The sequence below is a fragment of the Diadema setosum genome, chromosome 17 (genome assembly GCF_964275005.1).
Source record: "Diadema setosum chromosome 17, eeDiaSeto1, whole genome shotgun sequence".
In the NCBI taxonomy this organism is placed as follows: domain Eukaryota; kingdom Metazoa; phylum Echinodermata; class Echinoidea; order Diadematoida; family Diadematidae; genus Diadema; species Diadema setosum.
In genome coordinates this window covers 24,385,764-24,404,121 of record NC_092701.1, presented here as the reverse complement: position 1 = coordinate 24,404,121, position 18,358 = coordinate 24,385,764, and the positions used below count along the sequence as shown (strand labels likewise).

The window sequence follows — 18,358 nt, the reverse complement described above, 5'->3', positions numbered from 1 at the left end:
GCACAACTCTACTCCAGAAACGAAAATGATCCGCAAGACACCACAACTTGGAAGCTCAAGCAGTATATTGATGACAATGGAGGCAAATATTTTGAAAGTGAGAAATGGCGATACGCAATGACATCACACACTGAGAATGGAAGAAAGTTTGACTGCGTAACAGGCGACAATCCAGACCACACAATGGCAATGATCTCTTGCAAAGACCATCAGCTAAGTCATATACCATGTGTGTACGAGGGCGAACCATGAGCGACTCGGCACGAGGATGGTGGGGCGAAAATACAAAATATGTTTTGTGCGATACGTCCAGCTATCTGTGGCTGACCCAGATGTTGCAAATTAGCGTTGACAAGAGCCCTTTAAGTTGTCCCCCAGAAGATCATTAACAATAAATTGGTGACTCTTCGTTGCCTCGGCGGAATGCAGAGGGTGTTGGCCGATGCTAATTTCTGCTCCAGCTTAATAACGTCCTCCAAGTGCATTAGGAAGCACAAAGGAGCGGGCAAATCACTTTCCTACTTCCTGGGAAGCTCTTGCCACGAAAAGAATTACTTGTATTTGCGTATCAAAATATTCAAGAAGAAAACATTAATGCAAAAATTCTTCAAAAGAATGCATGACTGGCTTTACAATGCTGGTACGTCGTCGGTTTCACAGAACATGCAGCAATGTGTTCAGCGGTTCTCAAAAGAGCACACACACAGGACGGGAGCAGAATGGCGTTGAGTGAGATGCAATGCTGGAAAAATTAAAGGCAATTATCCAACTGGGAAGTTGACTGTTCAGACCATCACCACGGAGACCAAGGATGCTTTCCTGTCCGTTTCTTATTCAATGCAGAGCTGTTGACGTATGATTTATTCCCATAATTAATCTTGCAGGAAAATTCAAACGTTAATCCCTCAGCATTTCTCCAAACTTATTGTAAGTCTTCAGGGCACACTGTACCTGCACAGCTGTCTTCTGAATCTCAAACAAGAGATATGGGGCACAGCAAGTCTTTCAATCAAATACTGATAAGAATCAGCTGATCCAAATTTTACTGGAATAATCCTGACATCAGAGACAAACTCGAGGCAAGAAAAACAAGAACAACAACACAGGAATCCAAATTTTAAATGCAGCCACACAAGTGTTTAAAACAAGAAACGACTTTTACTCCCAAGGTGCATGGCAGGTTGAAAAGTTAACATCAGTTCTGGTAGCTCTTCGATGTTGTCTGAGATAATGTCCTTTTCAGATTCTTGTGCACATTGAATAGACTCCAGGACAGGATGGTGAAGAGGCAGAAATGATGTGGTTCTCCACACAACGAAAGAAGACTATGATCTAGTGATGACGTGCTACACAACTCAACTAAATGCAGTCCTTCCAAGGGAACACCGCGATGCTTTGAAGTTTTCCATTCCCATGTGCACTCAGAGGTTACAACAAACCAACGTCTTCTGAAAACTCGATTCTGAAAACTTTTTGGTCCCCGCAGCACATGCCTCATTTAGCTAGCTTCTGTGCAGGATCCAATACTGAGAACAGGACCGCAAATCTGCCAAGAAAAAGTCGGCCGTACATGTGGTAGACAAAAAGAAAGAGTGAAGGAGGGGGGAGGGGCATTACTTCTTGTCAACAGGGAAATGTCTCAAGCACATCTGGCTAGAGTGAAACTAAGGGCTCAACTCTACCTAACAATCACCATTTGGCTATAAAAGGGTAAAGGATTTGGGTTTTTTCTCAAAGTCCCTATGAAGGAGAAATGAGAAGTGCTGGTTTTCTTGACTGGAGACTGGAAAGTGTGTTAAGCCATGGATTGAATAGTCGCGTACTGCATTAAATGAATTTACCCCTGGCAAAAGTGGCAAGCAGTATAATTCCCACAACTCAATGTTTCATACCATTCTTTTTTTGTCAAAACCTTGATAATAAAACATGATTACATACATTTGGAGTGAAGACAGCTAGCAGCAATATTACCACAGTGATATGATTAGTGCATGTAATCAAGGCTAAAACTTTGTACTTTATCTTGAAAAGCAAAGTTTCATTCATTTCTCCACTAAAATAATAACTGCCTCTCATAAGCACAAGTGAAAAAATGGCCTTACAGAAAAAAAAAAATAAACACTTAAAGTATGTTGAATGAACGCTTCTTAATAGACATAAACACACAAAAAAATCTGGTGACAGAAAAGTACTGAGCAAGAAATATCGTCAAAGAAAGAGTTAACAAAACCTGCAGATTTTTGTTTGTTTGTTTGTTCTTGACAAGATACATGTATGCATCACTCGTCTCATAATAAATCAATGACTAAATCTATTGCCAACTTCACTACTCCTCTTCTGTTCATCATTACATGAACTAAATTCTTCATTGAATCCCAGAAGGAAAAAAACAAACAAAACAAGCAGCAGCAGAATTATACTATCTAGTCTAAATGGGAGAGACTGTCTAGACTTGTGGGAGCACGAACTACAATTTTGGATTTTAGTGTACAGCTGGGACATGTACCAATCGCAAGAACAGTGGAAGATTATTTCTCAGACGTTAATCTTCTTCTTTTCTTTTCTGACTATGTAGTAGACATGCCTACTCTGACAGGATGAAGAAATTGCTCAACAGCTGTTCAAAACTTTTTTTTTTTGGGGGGGGAAGGATGGCAGAGTTCAATAACATCACCTTAATACTTGTTTCATTTCTCCCCCTGTGATTCCAATCCATAACCAGAGTCAAATTTCCATCTTGCAAAGCCCCCGCTATCGCAAAGCCGCGAAAGACAACTCTGCACTCCCATGGAGCTCCATGGTGAACAGTGGAAGATTTCAAGCACTACTGGTTTTGATGTTGGCAAGTTTCATTCATTTCTGTCGCTGGCACTGGCACGACAACTTCACACAGCCATACGAGTGAGCGTGATGTAAGCATCACTTCATTGAAGTATACAATACTGAAAGACAAAATAATGGCTTTTAGAATGTTTGCCATCATTTCTATCAAACACGACCTCATTTGACAAAATTCACTTGGATTCTAATTACTGAGCTCTCACTTGTGATCATAAAATTAAGTGAAAATAACTATTTCTCAAGAGCATGAGTCAAAAATTAGTGAAGCATTGCTGAAGAATCACAGATAAGTCAAGTAAAGTGAAAGAATTACTTTCATCACTAATGAATGATGTGAATAAATAAAAAATCCCTCATAAAGTAACAAACCCATTTTATCATTTCATAAATATATCATACAACACTTTCGCTCTATCTGCCAAATTTGGAGGTGCCAAAATTTGGAGGTACATTCTATCATGATAAAAACAAGATTTATGAGTAATTGGCAGTGTCAAGTTGCGGAAGTTGAGAAAGAGAGGGGGAGGGCATGGGGAAAGAAAGATTGAAGCCTTTAACCTTTGTGTGTATGAGAAGAGTAAGTGTTACTTGCACTGCCATAAGGCTTTCCCTCAATTTACCGGTGTGGCTCCGGCATTAATGAGGTTTGACACAGTAGGAGAGCGACACAAATCACCTCTGTAATCTTTTGATGGATGGAGAAAAATTTACAGTCTGGGAATGTATAACAATAACAATAACAACAACAACAACAACAACAACAATAATGATAATGATAATGGTAATGATAAAAGTAATGGACTAATATTCAATATCATAAAATAATATAATATTAATAACCTCCAATCTAACAGACCTACAGTCTGTTACAGAAAGCAACATGTTAGATTTGAATTAATAAAGGATGGACCCTGAAAGAAACAAGTTGTGCAACAGCATTGTACTACAATTTTGAAGTCTAAAACATCAGAACACACACACACACATACATGTATCCCTACATCTCCATTTAAAGAGAGCTGCAAATCAAAGAACAAAGTGTAATTCACTACACATTTCATACTGTACAGTGAAGGTGTACTACTGGAAAATCTCACATCTAGCTCCTCTTACTATAAAGTTATACTATTTTGATTTGAGTTTGGTGAAAATTTGAAAGAGATGGGGCAAGGAATAAAAAAGTTATAGCTCTGGCAAAAGTAGTGTTCCTTAAAAGGGCAATGACGAATGTGAGGACAGGTTTAAAATGACTCCCATTCACGGTTATGCAAAAAATCACACTTTTACTTGACTGCCTTTGAACTGGCAAACTACATGTAGGCATCCTGTAAAATATACCAGTAACCACTCTTATAATCCTTTTCTCACTTATACTTGTCAATCTTTTTTTTTCCAAGGCCCAACAGACGATGAATAAAATGCAGGCATATTCACAATTAATCAGTCTACATCACCTTGAGTAACATATTTTCACAGCCAATTCATGAATGTGGTCTTTACATGGGCTAAAATAAATGATTTCTGATTACACCATTTCCTGACATCTAGTAACAAAAAAAGTGATCATAATGAAATAATACTAATCATCATCATCATCATCAACATCCAGAAGTGATCACTCCTGAGGAATTCAAGAAAATGAAAAAAGAATACTTTCTTGTCCTGATCATCATGGCAGTTCTTTGCAATGAAGTGCAATAGTGCAACGTAACTGGATTAACTTAACAAAGCAATTCTTGAAAGAATGGTAAAGTATCCGTGGAGAAGAGGATTGGACTTTTAACTTTTTGCAAGATACCACGAAACCACTTATGAGATGGTACAGAGCATACCATTCTATAAGGAATTCCATTCTATAAGGAGTTTATTTGATGAAAATCGGATTTTGAATGGCTGAGACATCCAAAAATAAAATAATACAAAGGGTTCATAAAAAAGATGGGTCCATCCTTTCATTACAATCTCTCTGTTTTGGATATCTCAGCCATTTCAAAACCAATTTTCATCAAATTAACACTGAATTCCTCTAATAATTACAAGCTCTTTCATATTTCATTAGAAATTTTTCATTATTTCACACACACACAAAAAAAAAAGTTAGAAGAAAGAAGTTAGGTCTCACCAAAACTATATGATCCTTTTAACCTACAGTAGGTAGAAACATGTAATGCATGTTTTGCTTTTTCTACAATCTGTGCTCTTTACTGCATTGGTCAAAAGTTGGCATATGATTAGACTCAGAAAAAGACTATCAATACTGACTGAATCTTTCAGAGAGCCAGTGTGTGAGTTACTCTCCGTATTTTGGGCCTCACAGTATACAACGGATACTCTAAATAAACAGGCCCTGCCTATCTCCGCTGACCCTTTCGACTTTCGCACGACCTTTCACATATGGCCAAAGTTCCCACGAGCTATAATGGACCAGAAACTAGGCTTTTGGGCCACATGTGTTGCAATATTCCTTCCCTCACTGGTTTCATACCTTTGAATAGTTTAGGCACTTTCATACTGATCACAATATTATATCAAAGACAAAAAAAAAACAAAACAAAAAAAAACAAAATATGACTTAAATCTGAATTTGTGTTAAAATATAGTACGCTTGTTTAGTTTGAAATGATTTTACTGGTGATTGATGAATGACAAGTTTTCTCCAATAGTTACAGTGAGCCTTAACTTTCTAATATCAAATACAAGTCATTTTAGTTGTTAAAGAGGCATATTTCATTCCAAAAACCAAGTCCTTAAAATATGTAGATAATCCTTTATCTGAATTCTTTACCGTGCACAGGGCACGGATTAATATTACAAATGTTTATCTGCTTGGAGAAGAAGTAAAATTGGACTTGCTGAAAGTTGGCTGACATCTGCTTTTCGTAATACAGCTTCATGGCAGAAATGAGACAGAGACAGACAGACAGACAGACAAACAAACATAGGGAGAGAAAGAGGGTTCAATGTGGCTTTGGACAAGAGAAAATGAATTACGATCAATTCCTTTCTGGGATGACAATCTCATTTCTTTTAGTTTGGATAGCAGTGTCACAGTCTCATCTGACTTCTCAGCATTAACCTATCCAGGATGAGCAGACTTTGCTATATTTCCCACAGACACCTGCCCGAGTGTACTCTGGACTAGTCTTCAAAGGGTTAAAATATCTTCAAAATTTCACCAAATTAGTTTTTTTTAAACATGAGCTTCAGTTCCTTGAATCACATGGGGTCTCATAAGGGCCAAATGTGAAAAATACTTACTGCCCCCCCCCCCCCATCCTGCTATGTATTACCTATCTCATCTCAATGATGAGATCCAATCTCATTTTACCTGTAACTGTACTCTACACTCATTATTCTACGGTTTGATTCAGACAACTATGCATATGCTAACCAATACACAATCTGCCATAAGATATGTATGACTGTATCATATGACACATTGACACCAGTGCAGATACAAGCAAAACTGGCACATGAGGGCAGCCTTGCATCTTTCTGCTGTGGCAATACTGAGCAGTTTTCTACTCTAACTGCTTACAATATGTGAGTATTTTATGTGGCTTTAGACCTTCGTTTGCTCAGAAACCGCACACAGTTTTGATCTTAAAACATCTACATCATGAGAAAACGAATACATTATTAAAGTAGAGATCCTAGAATCCTATAACTGGCTTGTAAGAACATGAAATGATAACTATTCTTTTTCATAGATTTGATTTAATTTGGTTTTCTTCTTCTTCTTCTTCTTCTTGTTTGTGAACAAATACTCAGTTTCAGTGTTTTAAGGGGTACTTTAGTAAAGAATACATTTAAAAACCATGTTCTTTTAATAGCTTTTGCTAATTTTTTAAAAATACTTTCAAAGCGATATTTTGTACAGTAATGTAAAAATGAAGAGAGAGAATAAAGCAAACTTTAACATTTTTATCATTGATGTTATCATCACACTTTTCCTATATTACCATTTTATTATCATTATCATTATCATTATCATTATCATTATCATTATGATCAGGATTAGGAACATTAATTCAATTTATATTCTTTTCCAGCCAGACGCAATTCACATTCTATTCACGCATTTCTATTGCTTGATATAATACTGCCTTGCAATGTTCCTTGGCTGATAACATCATATAGATGATGACTGGCGGAGGAGGAAACATACCGAATGTTCAACCCGAAGGGTTTGAAATGCTATTGTAGGAGGTTATAAGTCCTGAGACGAAGTCGAGGGACTTATAGCCTCCCGAAATAGCATTTCAAACCCTGAGGGTGGAACGTTTGGTACATGTTCCCGACAACAAAAGTCATCATCTGTTATACTATATGGGTTAGTCAGATTATCACACTTTTGTACACATTACAATAATCGGTCATCTGCTTTTTCACATTGTATGGAATAGGCAAATTTATCCTATAAATTGCGTGAAAAATATGATCGTTCAATCGTTTGGTATCGTTTGTCATTTGTTACGTGGAAATGTTTTCCCATGGGAGAACATTACAAAAATGTTCTGCCCATGGGCGAACATAACCAATGTGCCTCATCACATGACTGTATTTAGCCAATCACTAACCGGTATTTGACTAACCCATTTAATATAACTGGGTGTCCCATGCTTCTAAGCAAGAGTTTTCACACCGTCACAAGAGGGCACTGTTCAAGTTTTCTGCTCCAGCAGGATTGAAGTAGCACACACATCTGCCAGAGGCAATCTACATACAACCTCGAATGTGTAGAACTTGTCAACACAGACACATACCACACTGACATAATGCAGGAACTTTCCTAATACCCTACAAACTGTGTAAGGAACATTTCCTTGGACTTAAAGCTAATCTCTTCAAAGGTTTCTTTGTATAGCACACAGATTTATTGCAGTCATAGACAAATCCCTTTTTTCTTTTTTTTTGTGTGTGATTTAGACAAATCACTTTGTTGGGACAGACCCAGTACCACTATATAGAGCATTTCAAACCTCAATGTTTTTCCTCACAGCGCAATGATCACAACTTTAAAACCACCCTTGCCTCTATCCACATTTCCCACAATAAGTCATGAGCATTACTTCCTTTATTTATGTTCTGTCCCACTTTTATGTGTAATGTATGACAGTATTGTATTTTGTGCTGTTGTAATATATTGTCTGTTTCTGAAATAGTCAAATAAATAATGATAATACTGACACTTAAAATCAATTTCTTCTCTTTTTTTCACACAGGGAGAATAAAAACCCTTACAGTTGTATGTTTTGTAGAGACTTTGCAATTGAATTTCAACAAATTTTGTCTGAAAGGTGACATCATCAAGTATCTTTAGTACACATCACAACCACAGTACCTTAACTATGTAGGCCTACTGTAAATTGCGCTTGCAAGTTATGCAGTACAGATTTAAACTGTCCTTTGAAATTCCTCTCATTTCCTTTGCATGATGAATGGGAATTCTTCAGTTGTCTGAAGATAAAAGTTGTGATTTATGTGGGACATATGTTATATATTTTGACTATAAATGGATTGTTATGACATCTTGGCCACATAAATTACATTATAAAGTCTTTAGTTTCAGTGATGTTCAAAACCTCTTGACTGTCCTCCTACCTATTACCAGTTACTATGAATTAAGAAATGTACATTTATTCATTTAGCTCATCGCTCGGAATCAAACCCAATTTAATTTGGTCATTACAGCTATAGTTTACAATGACTGTTGCTAATGTGGCAATACCTCCCCTAAAATCATCCAGCAGCTAGCATTTGAAGTGTTGCTATTGTTCAAACAATTCTTGTAACTTTTATTTGCTGTGCATTTCTTATTCCAAACACAAGGACAGTATTACTTTGAGATTACATTCTAAAATCATGCTTTTTCAGCTGAAACATACAGGTTGAGACAAACAGTCAGCCCAAAAATGTGTTGCAAACCAACACACAGAAAAGGAAATGAACCATTTTTTTTTTCTTTTGCCTTTGCCTTTGCCTGAGAATTTACCTCTTTTCCCCTTTGAACCTCGGGGCATGAAGCGATTGCTTGCTTTTAGTCCTGACCGCATTTTTTGAGTGTTCAGAAGTCACGGCAACCTTGACCAAATGCAATATTACAGGCACAGATATCTACAGAAGCCTCATACATCAGAGAATTCCTTTGGCGGCTTCCAGTAGTGCAGCAAACATGTGCCATACACATGTCCCAACTCTGCATGAATTCAACTTGACCCCCACATTTGAAGTGGATTAAAAGCAAAAGGCCGAAAATATGTTGAATTCTTAAGCTTCTCAACAAGCAAAAAACTTATCGAAGAAAAGAGTAACTACTACATGTACATAAAGATTGTGTCTACAACAGGTTTGACAGAATGATAGTCTACTCATGTAGAGCCAAGTGTCAACATTGCTCACTTTATTCTAAATCATAATATCTCCTGAAAAGTCATTTTTTTCTCTGAAGTCTCTTCCCACCTTCTTCCTATCTATTGTTATTATATTCCTTTTTTTCCTGTTTTACATGTATCTGTCTATGCTTTCTGTTGTTCTTCTGTATGTTGTCACCTCTGGCAGTTGTCAAAAATTTTACCATTGTCTTGAAGCATAAGTTTCTGCTATGATTTTTGTGAACTTTCATGTATGCAGAATATCCTTGTCACACATCTCAAGGGATGTTTTTATAAACCATGCTGTAGACACTGACGGGGGTTTATAATTGCCACATCATAGCTAACGGCTGACGAATACCGCTGGGAAATTATGAAAAATTTTGCCCAAGATAATCACATCATTTTCCCCGCTTGGTCCAAATGAGGGGGAGGAAGGGGGGTGTGGATGGGGGGGGGGGGGGGGGGGGGAGATGGGTGGTTGAGTGAAAGAAATGGCCACCACCGAGCCAAGTGAGCTGAAGGCGTATACTCACTGATGCACTCGTTGGCACTCCCCGCTGTGGCGCGTTTCCACTTCCTGTCGTTGAAGAGGGGCAGGCATTCCCCGCAGTCTGGTCCTGCTGTGTTGTGTTCACACTGGCAGACAAGCCGGTTGTAGGGGTCATTGGGAGCCTCAACGCACTGACTAGCATGGCCGTTGCATTTACACCTGTGGGGTCGGGGTGGAGACAGGAGAAAGAGGGAAATGAATGGAAAAGCTCCATCATCACTGCTGTTGCCATGACAACTACCAACATCGTTATCATCAGCAGCACTACCAGTGAGGCCCTTCCTTTGACAGATAAATGGCTGGCAGCATTTCTTCAAGGCATTATTTGCTGTAATGAGCCATCAACTCTTTGGGATGGACACAGGAATAGTACCTGAAGCTTTATGGTGAAAAATACCTGCACGTATAGAGTGCCAGTCTTTACTAAACATTCAAGATACAGCATTATTAGGTGATCCGAGTATCCTTCGGATCACCTTCTGTATCTGTACGGATTCTTTTTCCTTCTTTATTTCTGGACAAAATTTGTGTAGAGATTAGCTCAAAAAGTCCTCTTCCTATCAATGTCAAAATTATACCATATATGTATCATGTCCCAAAGACGACGGGTCAAGTAAAATCGTAGTGATCAGTCGACCGTGACGTCACTATGACGTCATTATATGAAAACACATTTTCAATCATATCTCATTAATGGAATGGAATTTTTCAATGAAATTTACGTCACGTAAATTTCAATTCAAGGGAATTCTACTCATGTTTTCAAAATTCATCGCATCGTTAAAACGTGCGCGTACGCGCGCGTTGAAATATTTGTATGCTCCAATCGCGCTCAAATTTTTTTTGCATACGTTTCAGACCATTTGGAGCATTTTTTGAAAAATTGAAAAAATCGGACGGACGCGTACGCGCGCGCACATATACGCACGCACAGCTCATATACAATAGAAATTTCCCGTTTTTTCACTTTGATCGGATGTCTGAAATGTCAAGGAATATTTCTACCAAGTTTCAAGTCGATCCGACTCAATATGACGTCATACAGGCCCGTCAAAGTTGAAATTCCGCGCGCGCGTCAATGGCGATATACAGTGCAACTATGCAAAAAAACCGCCAATTTTAAATCCGATTTTACTCGTCAGGATGGACGGTGACCCCCCATTTTCTTTACATATTCTGAAAGCTGATGAGTTGTACATGTCAATTCATGGGTTGGCGATGCTGAAAAAATGACTAAAAGATATCAGATTTCTTAATAAAATAAAAAAAGTAAATTTTCAAAATGACGTCACCAAATTTCAAGTTCACTCGAGCGTATCTCACTTATCCTTCGTTAATTTTCTCCCAGATTTCAGTATGTTGTAGCTTATTTAATGTTCTTTTAAGAGTGTAATTACAAAATTTTGACTGGATGACGTTATCACCTCGTAAAAACGGATTGAAAGTAATGTTGTCAAATTTCACCAGTTTACGTGTTATCTCTACGGGAGTGCAGTTTTTCTTGGAATGAAAATTGACATGACTACCTTTATCGAGCACTAGCTCACTTACTCTACGGTGAATTTCTCCCAGATTTTAATATGTTGTAGCTGAGACTTTGGGCTATCGCAATTGTGCCCTCCATTTTTTCATACGATGTCGGGATCACATCAAAAAACTTGGTTGAAATCAAAGCTTATCTTCGATGTATTGAGATGTTTCTTTCTTTCTGCAACTTTATTTGCAATACGTCAAGAAAAACAGCCCCTATCACCCCCAAATTTTGCACATGTTTAGTTCATGTCATGTACATTATTTCATAAAATAACAACTTCTTGATCAGACACCATCTTCGGTATGTAAATTAGGGTCAAAGGTCATAAATGTTTCATCCTGTATCTTGGTGAATACATGTTCTATCTCTCCCATATTTTGCACACGTAAAGACCATGTTACAAGAATCATTTCACAAAATAACTACTTTTTGCTCAGATGCCATCTTGTCTGTGCAAAGTGGGGTCAAATGTCATATGTACTTCTTTCTCTATCTTTGTTATGACGTGTTATCTCTATGGGAGTGCAGTTTTTTCTGCAAATGAAAATTGACATGACTATCTTTTTCGAGCACTAGCTCACTTATGCTTCGGTGAATTTCTCCCTGATTTTAATATGTTGTAGCTGAGACTTTGCACTATCATTACTGTTCACATTGTTTTTTCATACGATGTCGGGATCACGTTAAAAAACTTGGTTGAAATTAAAGCTTATCTTCGATGTATTGAGATTTTCTTTCTTTCTGCAACTTTCTTTGCAATAACTCAAGAAAAACAGCCCCTATCACCCCCATATTTTGCACATGTTTAGTTCATGTCACGTACATTATTTCATAAAATAACAACTACTTGATCGGACACCATCTTGGGTATGTAAATTAGGGTCAAAGGTCATAAATGTTTCATCCTGTATCTTGGTGAATACATGTCCTATCTTTCCCATATTTTGCACACGCAAAGACCATGTTACAAGGATCATTTCACAAAATCACCACTTTTTGCTCAGATACCATCTTGGCTGTGGAAAGTGGGGTCAAAGGTCAAATATACTTCATTCTGTATCTTCGTTAGTGTATACGGAATTCGGTACCAAAGATGGCAGGTCTGACTCCCTTTTCTAAATGAGAATCCAAACATCACACGGCAAATATCCCCTAAACGCAGATGAAACATTTATGGCCATGCCTATTGGGATCAGGATTTGAATCGTTGATTTCCAAATAGATCGGATCACCTAATTTGTCAGTGTTGACAAATTCCAAGTCTAGTTAGGTGATCCGAGTATCCTCTCGGATCACCTTCTGTATCTGTACGGATTCTTTGTTGGTGGTTCTTCTTTAGGTGATCCGAGTATCCTCTCGGATCACCTTCTGTATCTGTACGGATTCTTTGTTGGTTCGTTCTTATTTCTGGACAAAAGTTGTGTATCTACTTACTCAAAAAGTTCTCAGATTATCAATTTCAAACTCATACCATATATGTATCATGTCCCAAAGACGACAAATTTTATGTATTACTGTGATCAGTCGACCGTGACGTCACTATGACGTCATTATATGAAAACACATTTTCATTCATATCTCATTAATGGAATGGAATTTTTCAATGAAATTTACGTCACATACATTTCAAGTTATGCGCATTTTACTCATATTCTCAAAATTCATATTTTCTCTTCAAACGTGCGCGTACGCGCGCGTTAAAATATTTGTATGCTCAAATCGAGCTCAATTTTTTTTTGCACACGTTTCAGACCATTTGGAGCATTTTTTGAAAAATTGAAAAAATTGGACGGACGCGTACGCGCGCGCACATATACGCACGTACAGCTCATACGCAATAGAAATTCCCCGTTTTTTCACACTTATCGGATGCGTAAAATGTCAAGGAATATTTCTACCAAGTTTCAAGTCGATCTGACTCAATATGACGTCATACGGGCCCGTCAAAGTTGAAATGCCGCGCGCGCGTCAATGGCGATATACAGTGCAACAATGCAAAAAAACCGCCAATTTTGAATCCGATTTTACTCGTCAGGATGGACGGTGACCCCCCATTTTCTTTACATATTCTGAAAGCTGATGAGTTGTACATGTCATTTCATGGGTTGGCGATGCTGAAAAAATGATTAAAAGATATCAAATTTCTTAATAAATTTTAAAAAGTAAATTTTCAAAATGACGTCATCAAATTCCAAGTTCACTCAAGCGTATCTCACTTATTCTTTTGTTGATTTTCGTCCAAATTTCAATATAATGTAGCTTATTTAATGGTCTTTCAGTCATATAATAACAACATTTTGATTGGATGACGGCATCACCTCGTAAAAAGGGATTAAAAGTAACATTGTCAAATTTGACCAGTTTACGTGTTATCTCTATGGGAGTGCAGTTTTTCTGGAAATGAAAACTGACATGACTATCTTTATCGAGCACTAGCTCACTTATGCTTCGGTGAATTTCTCCCATATTTTAGTATGTTGTACCTGAGACTTTGGGCTATCGTAAATGTACCCTTCATTTTTTCATACGTTGTCGGCATCACGTCCAAAAACTTGGTTGAAATTAAAGCTTATCTTCGATGTATTGAAATATTTCTTCCTTTCTGCAACTTTCTTTGCAATAACTCAAGAAAAACATACCCTATCACCACCATATTTTGCACATGTTTAGTTCATGTCACGTCCATTATTTCATAAAATAACAACTACTTGATCACACACCATCTTGGGTATGTAAATTAGGGTCAAAGGTCATAAATGTTTCATCCTGTATCTTGGTGAATACATGTCCTATCTCTCCCATATTTTGCACACGTAAAGACCATGTTACAAGGATCATTTCACAAAATAACCATTTTTGGCTCAGATGCCATCTTGTCTGTGCAAAGTGGGGTCAAAGGTCATATGTACTTCTTCCTGTATCTTCGTTATGACGTGTTATCTCTATGGCAGGGAATTTTTCTAGATGTGAAAATTGACATGATTGTCTTTATTGACGACTAGCTCACTTACCCTTTGGTGAATTTCTTCCAGATTTTAGTATGTTGTAGCCAATTTAATACTCTTTAAGTTTTGTTCATCAAAGTTTTAATCGGATGATGTCTTCACCTCGTGAAAATGGATATAATGTAACCTTGTCAAATTTAACCAGTTTACGTGTTATATCTATGGGAGGGAATTTTTCTGGAAATGAAAATTGACATGACGGTCTTTATCTAGCACTAGCTCACTTACTCTTCTGTAAATTTCTCCCAGATTTTAATATGTTGTAGCTGAGACTTTGGGCTATCGTCGTAAAATTCTCCGTTTTTTCATACGACGCCGAGATCACGTCAAAAAACTTGGTTGAAATCAAACTTATCTGCGATGCATTGAGATATTTCTTTCTCTCTGCAACTTTCTTTGCAATAACTCAAGAAAAACAGCCCCTATCATCCCCATATTTTGCACATGTTTAGTTCATGTCACGTACATTATTTCATAAAATAACAACTACTTGATCACGTTAAAAAACTTGGTTGAAATTAAAGCTTATCTTCGATGTATTGAGATTTTCTTTCTTTCTGCAACTTTCTTTGCAATAACTCAAGAAAAACAGCCCCTATCACCCCCATATTTTGCACATGTTTAGTTCATGTCACGTACATTATTTCATAAAATAACAACTACTTGATCGGACACCGTCTTGGGTATGTAAATTAGGGTCAAAGGTCATAAATGTTTCATCCTGTATCTTGGTGAATACATGTCCTATCTTTCCCATATTTTGCACACGCAAAGACCATGTTACAAGGATCATTTCACAAAATCACCACTTTTTCCTCAGATACCATCTTGGCTGTGGAAAGTGGGGTCAAAGGTCAAATATACTTCATTCTGTATCTTCGTTAGTGTATACGGAATTCGGTACCAAAGATGGCAGGTCTGACTCCCTTTTCTAAATGAGAATCCAAACATCACACGGTAAATATCCCCTAAACGCAGATGAAACATTTATGGCCATGCCTATTGGGATCAGGATTTGAATCGTTGATTTCCAAATAGATCGGATCACCTAATTTGTCAGTGTTGACAAATTCCAAGTCTAGTTTGTTTTTTGTTGTTTTTTTTTTTACACACCACATTCAAAGTGTCCACTTTGCAAGAAAATATGGTCTTTTCGGTCAAATACGAATTTTTCAGAGTTGGATGTCATGAACATACTATTCTCATCACTGAGTAAATTTTGAACGTAGCAAATACCAAGTCATGCCATAATGTAGATTCAGTTGCTGGTACAACAATTTGATGATGGTTACAAATTACAAAACAATGTACTCCCACTGCCCCCCTCCCCATGGAAAAAAAAAAGAAAGAAAAGAAAACATGTTGTACAACTAAACAAATGTTAGACAGAGTGACAACTGGGCTACACAAACACTAAAACTGGACTCCCGCATGATTTCACTTGCCCCAGCACACAACAACGTACGATTTATCAAATTTTGAGAAGATGAAGAGAATATGCAAATGGAGGTTATGGGCATTAAACATGTAGATACCACTCAAAAGGTTCACTCCAGTGCACTTCAAAATCACCCCTTAACAATGCCCGTGTTGAGTCAACTTCAATGAAATTCAGGCATGACTCAAGGACAGTGATGAGGGACCATTATGATTCATCTCATGGGGGCTCTGAATCCAAAGACATTATCCCCAGGTAACATCAAAAAAAAAAAAAAAAAAAAAAAAAAAATGAAAGACGTCTGTACATCCTAACCATGAATGGACAACAACCACAAGGTAACAGGTGGTAGGAGGTGAATTCACATCCCCTTTGTGTATATATGACCTCTCTGTTCAGAGCTCTTGTGTTCTATATTTCTTTTGTACATGTGAGGGGGAATCCATCCATCAATACAGGACTAGATATATCACTGGATCTCTTCCTACATAGCTGTGGCAAGAATGCTTACCGGGTAAACTTTCCCTGTGCCTTACCCCACGCGACAATAGTTCCCGGTTTGTTTGGGTATCTCCAACCACTGATCTTAACCTTTCCTTTACATGTACCATGACCCTGCGGTACGTGGTGCTATCAATTATGGTTTTTTTCTCTCTCTCTGGCACCGCAATAAAAGAAACAGAGGAAAAAAAAGTTAGGAAAAAAGTTGTATTTGACAAACCCCGCACAATCTATCATCAGCATCAATAGAACACTGGTTTCAATCATGATGGGCTAAAGCAATAAACTTCCTCCAAGTGCTGAACATAAAAATCCAAACATTTGTCACTCTGATTCTGATAGAACTACACTGTAGTGTACTTACATACAGGAGGAGAGGGTTTAGAAGTAAGACCCCTTTTCAGTAATAAAGCAACATCATGCAAATGTCTGGGAGAAATATATCATCGCAGATATCAGTGAGAGAGAAAAAAAGGGTAAAATACAAGATATTGTATATCAGAAATGATTCAGGGCAACAATTCACCTCAACAATTAATTTTTTGAAAGAATTTCAAATGAATTTCATGCTCAATCTACCAGAAATCCTCGTTTAGGCAGAACTGTAGTAAACTGTCAGCACTCTCTTTGCCTTTAATGGCAATGTTCTGGTAAGGCATGCCTTTCAGGGCAAGAACTTGTCGGCGTTAAATAAGTGAATTGGACGAATAGGGTGACAAGGGTCAATATTTGTTTTATGAAATGTATGCTGGCAAAGAATACAAAAAAAAATAAAGCAGAGAGAACGGGGCAATTTAGCCCATGGAATGCACTCTTTCAGTGGTATACAAACATTGTGAATTTGATGCAAGTTAACGAGAGCTCCCTTCTTATATGAGAATTCTTCAGCTGAGATTCTCATGTTTCAAGTCCTAGATCAAATGATCCTCAAGTTTGAGTGTGAGAAATTGTATTCTCAGAGTCATGATGTGCATACCATGGCATATAATATTCTCTTGATATTGCAGCTAAATTACCATTATTTCTGCTTGCCAACTGTCAGAGTGTGAGGAATTTGATGGTGATAGCGTCAACAAAAAGGAAATGCTGATGAGAAGTAGGCCTATTTCCTTCATAAAATTCTGCAACTTCACCTTATCAAATCAAGTGGAATCAAAACTTCTTTGATTTTAACAAGTTCACACAGATTTCTGCAAACATGTGCATCTGACAGGATACATGTCCATATACACAAATGATAAAACTATTGATCTTCTACACTGGTTGAAGAACAGATAACCAAGTTTTGCAAAGCTCAGCACAGGCTAGCTCGATCCCTCCCCTTTTCTCATGTTTTTAAAACAAGCAAACAAACAACTGAAATGGAAAGTGTTGAAAGCTGGGAAAATGTACCATCAACCATAAACTAATGGGAAATGAATGATTAGATGGCGTTTTGATGCTCTGAATTTGTTGCCGTCGCATTGGAAGTTGACATCTAGGGTGACGGGTCACTGATCTATCAATCGGCAATCGAAACTAGCCACGGGAAGTATTCGTGCCATGGATCTGGTCTCACTGCTCGCAGGCTGATACTTGTATAAGGGCATTTCTGGCACACCTTTCCAACATTCTGACTAGCCTCTGTCAAATGCTGTCTCACTACAGTAGTACTTTGAAGGAGGGGAAGTCAAGGGTAGTCACACAAGAGTCAAACCATCAGCCATAGATAAGCAAGCCTTATATAGCAAGATGGCATTTGGAAATCCATCCAAAGTCATGAACATCGCCCTTTGCATTTATTTTACCAACTTTTGCTACCAGCTATAAGTGGCAAAGCTACGGCAGCGGAGTAGCTTTTCAGAGAAACTCATAAAAAATTATGCATATTACACTCTACACTGATGGCCTTTAAGAGCAAATGTAGCAATTCCATTGGTCAAAGTGACTTATGAAATTATTCAGGCACTGAAGTAGAAATGATGCGTGCACCAGTTAAAGCAACTTTTCTTTCAGCTCTCAAGTAATGATGGCATTCACCGATATGAAAAGGCCTGGACAATTGGCTTCAGTTTTCTATGCTCACAACTCACTGTCAGTGCAAACAACAGTATGCAAGGCCTGTGAAATAGG

The 18,358-nt window shown here is 37.7% G+C and overlaps 1 protein-coding gene across 1 annotated transcript in view; it reads right to left on the bottom strand.

Moving 5' to 3' along the window:
- LOC140240550 (laminin subunit gamma-1-like) overlaps window positions 1–18,358 on the bottom strand; it is a 105,091-nt gene that overhangs the window by 31,054 nt on the left and 55,679 nt on the right. The window contains exon 4 of the mRNA XM_072320315.1: window positions 9,752–9,927. Within this exon, the coding sequence (XP_072176416.1) occupies window positions 9,752–9,927 (176 nt within the window). The remainder of the gene's footprint in view (window positions 1–9,751; window positions 9,928–18,358) is intronic.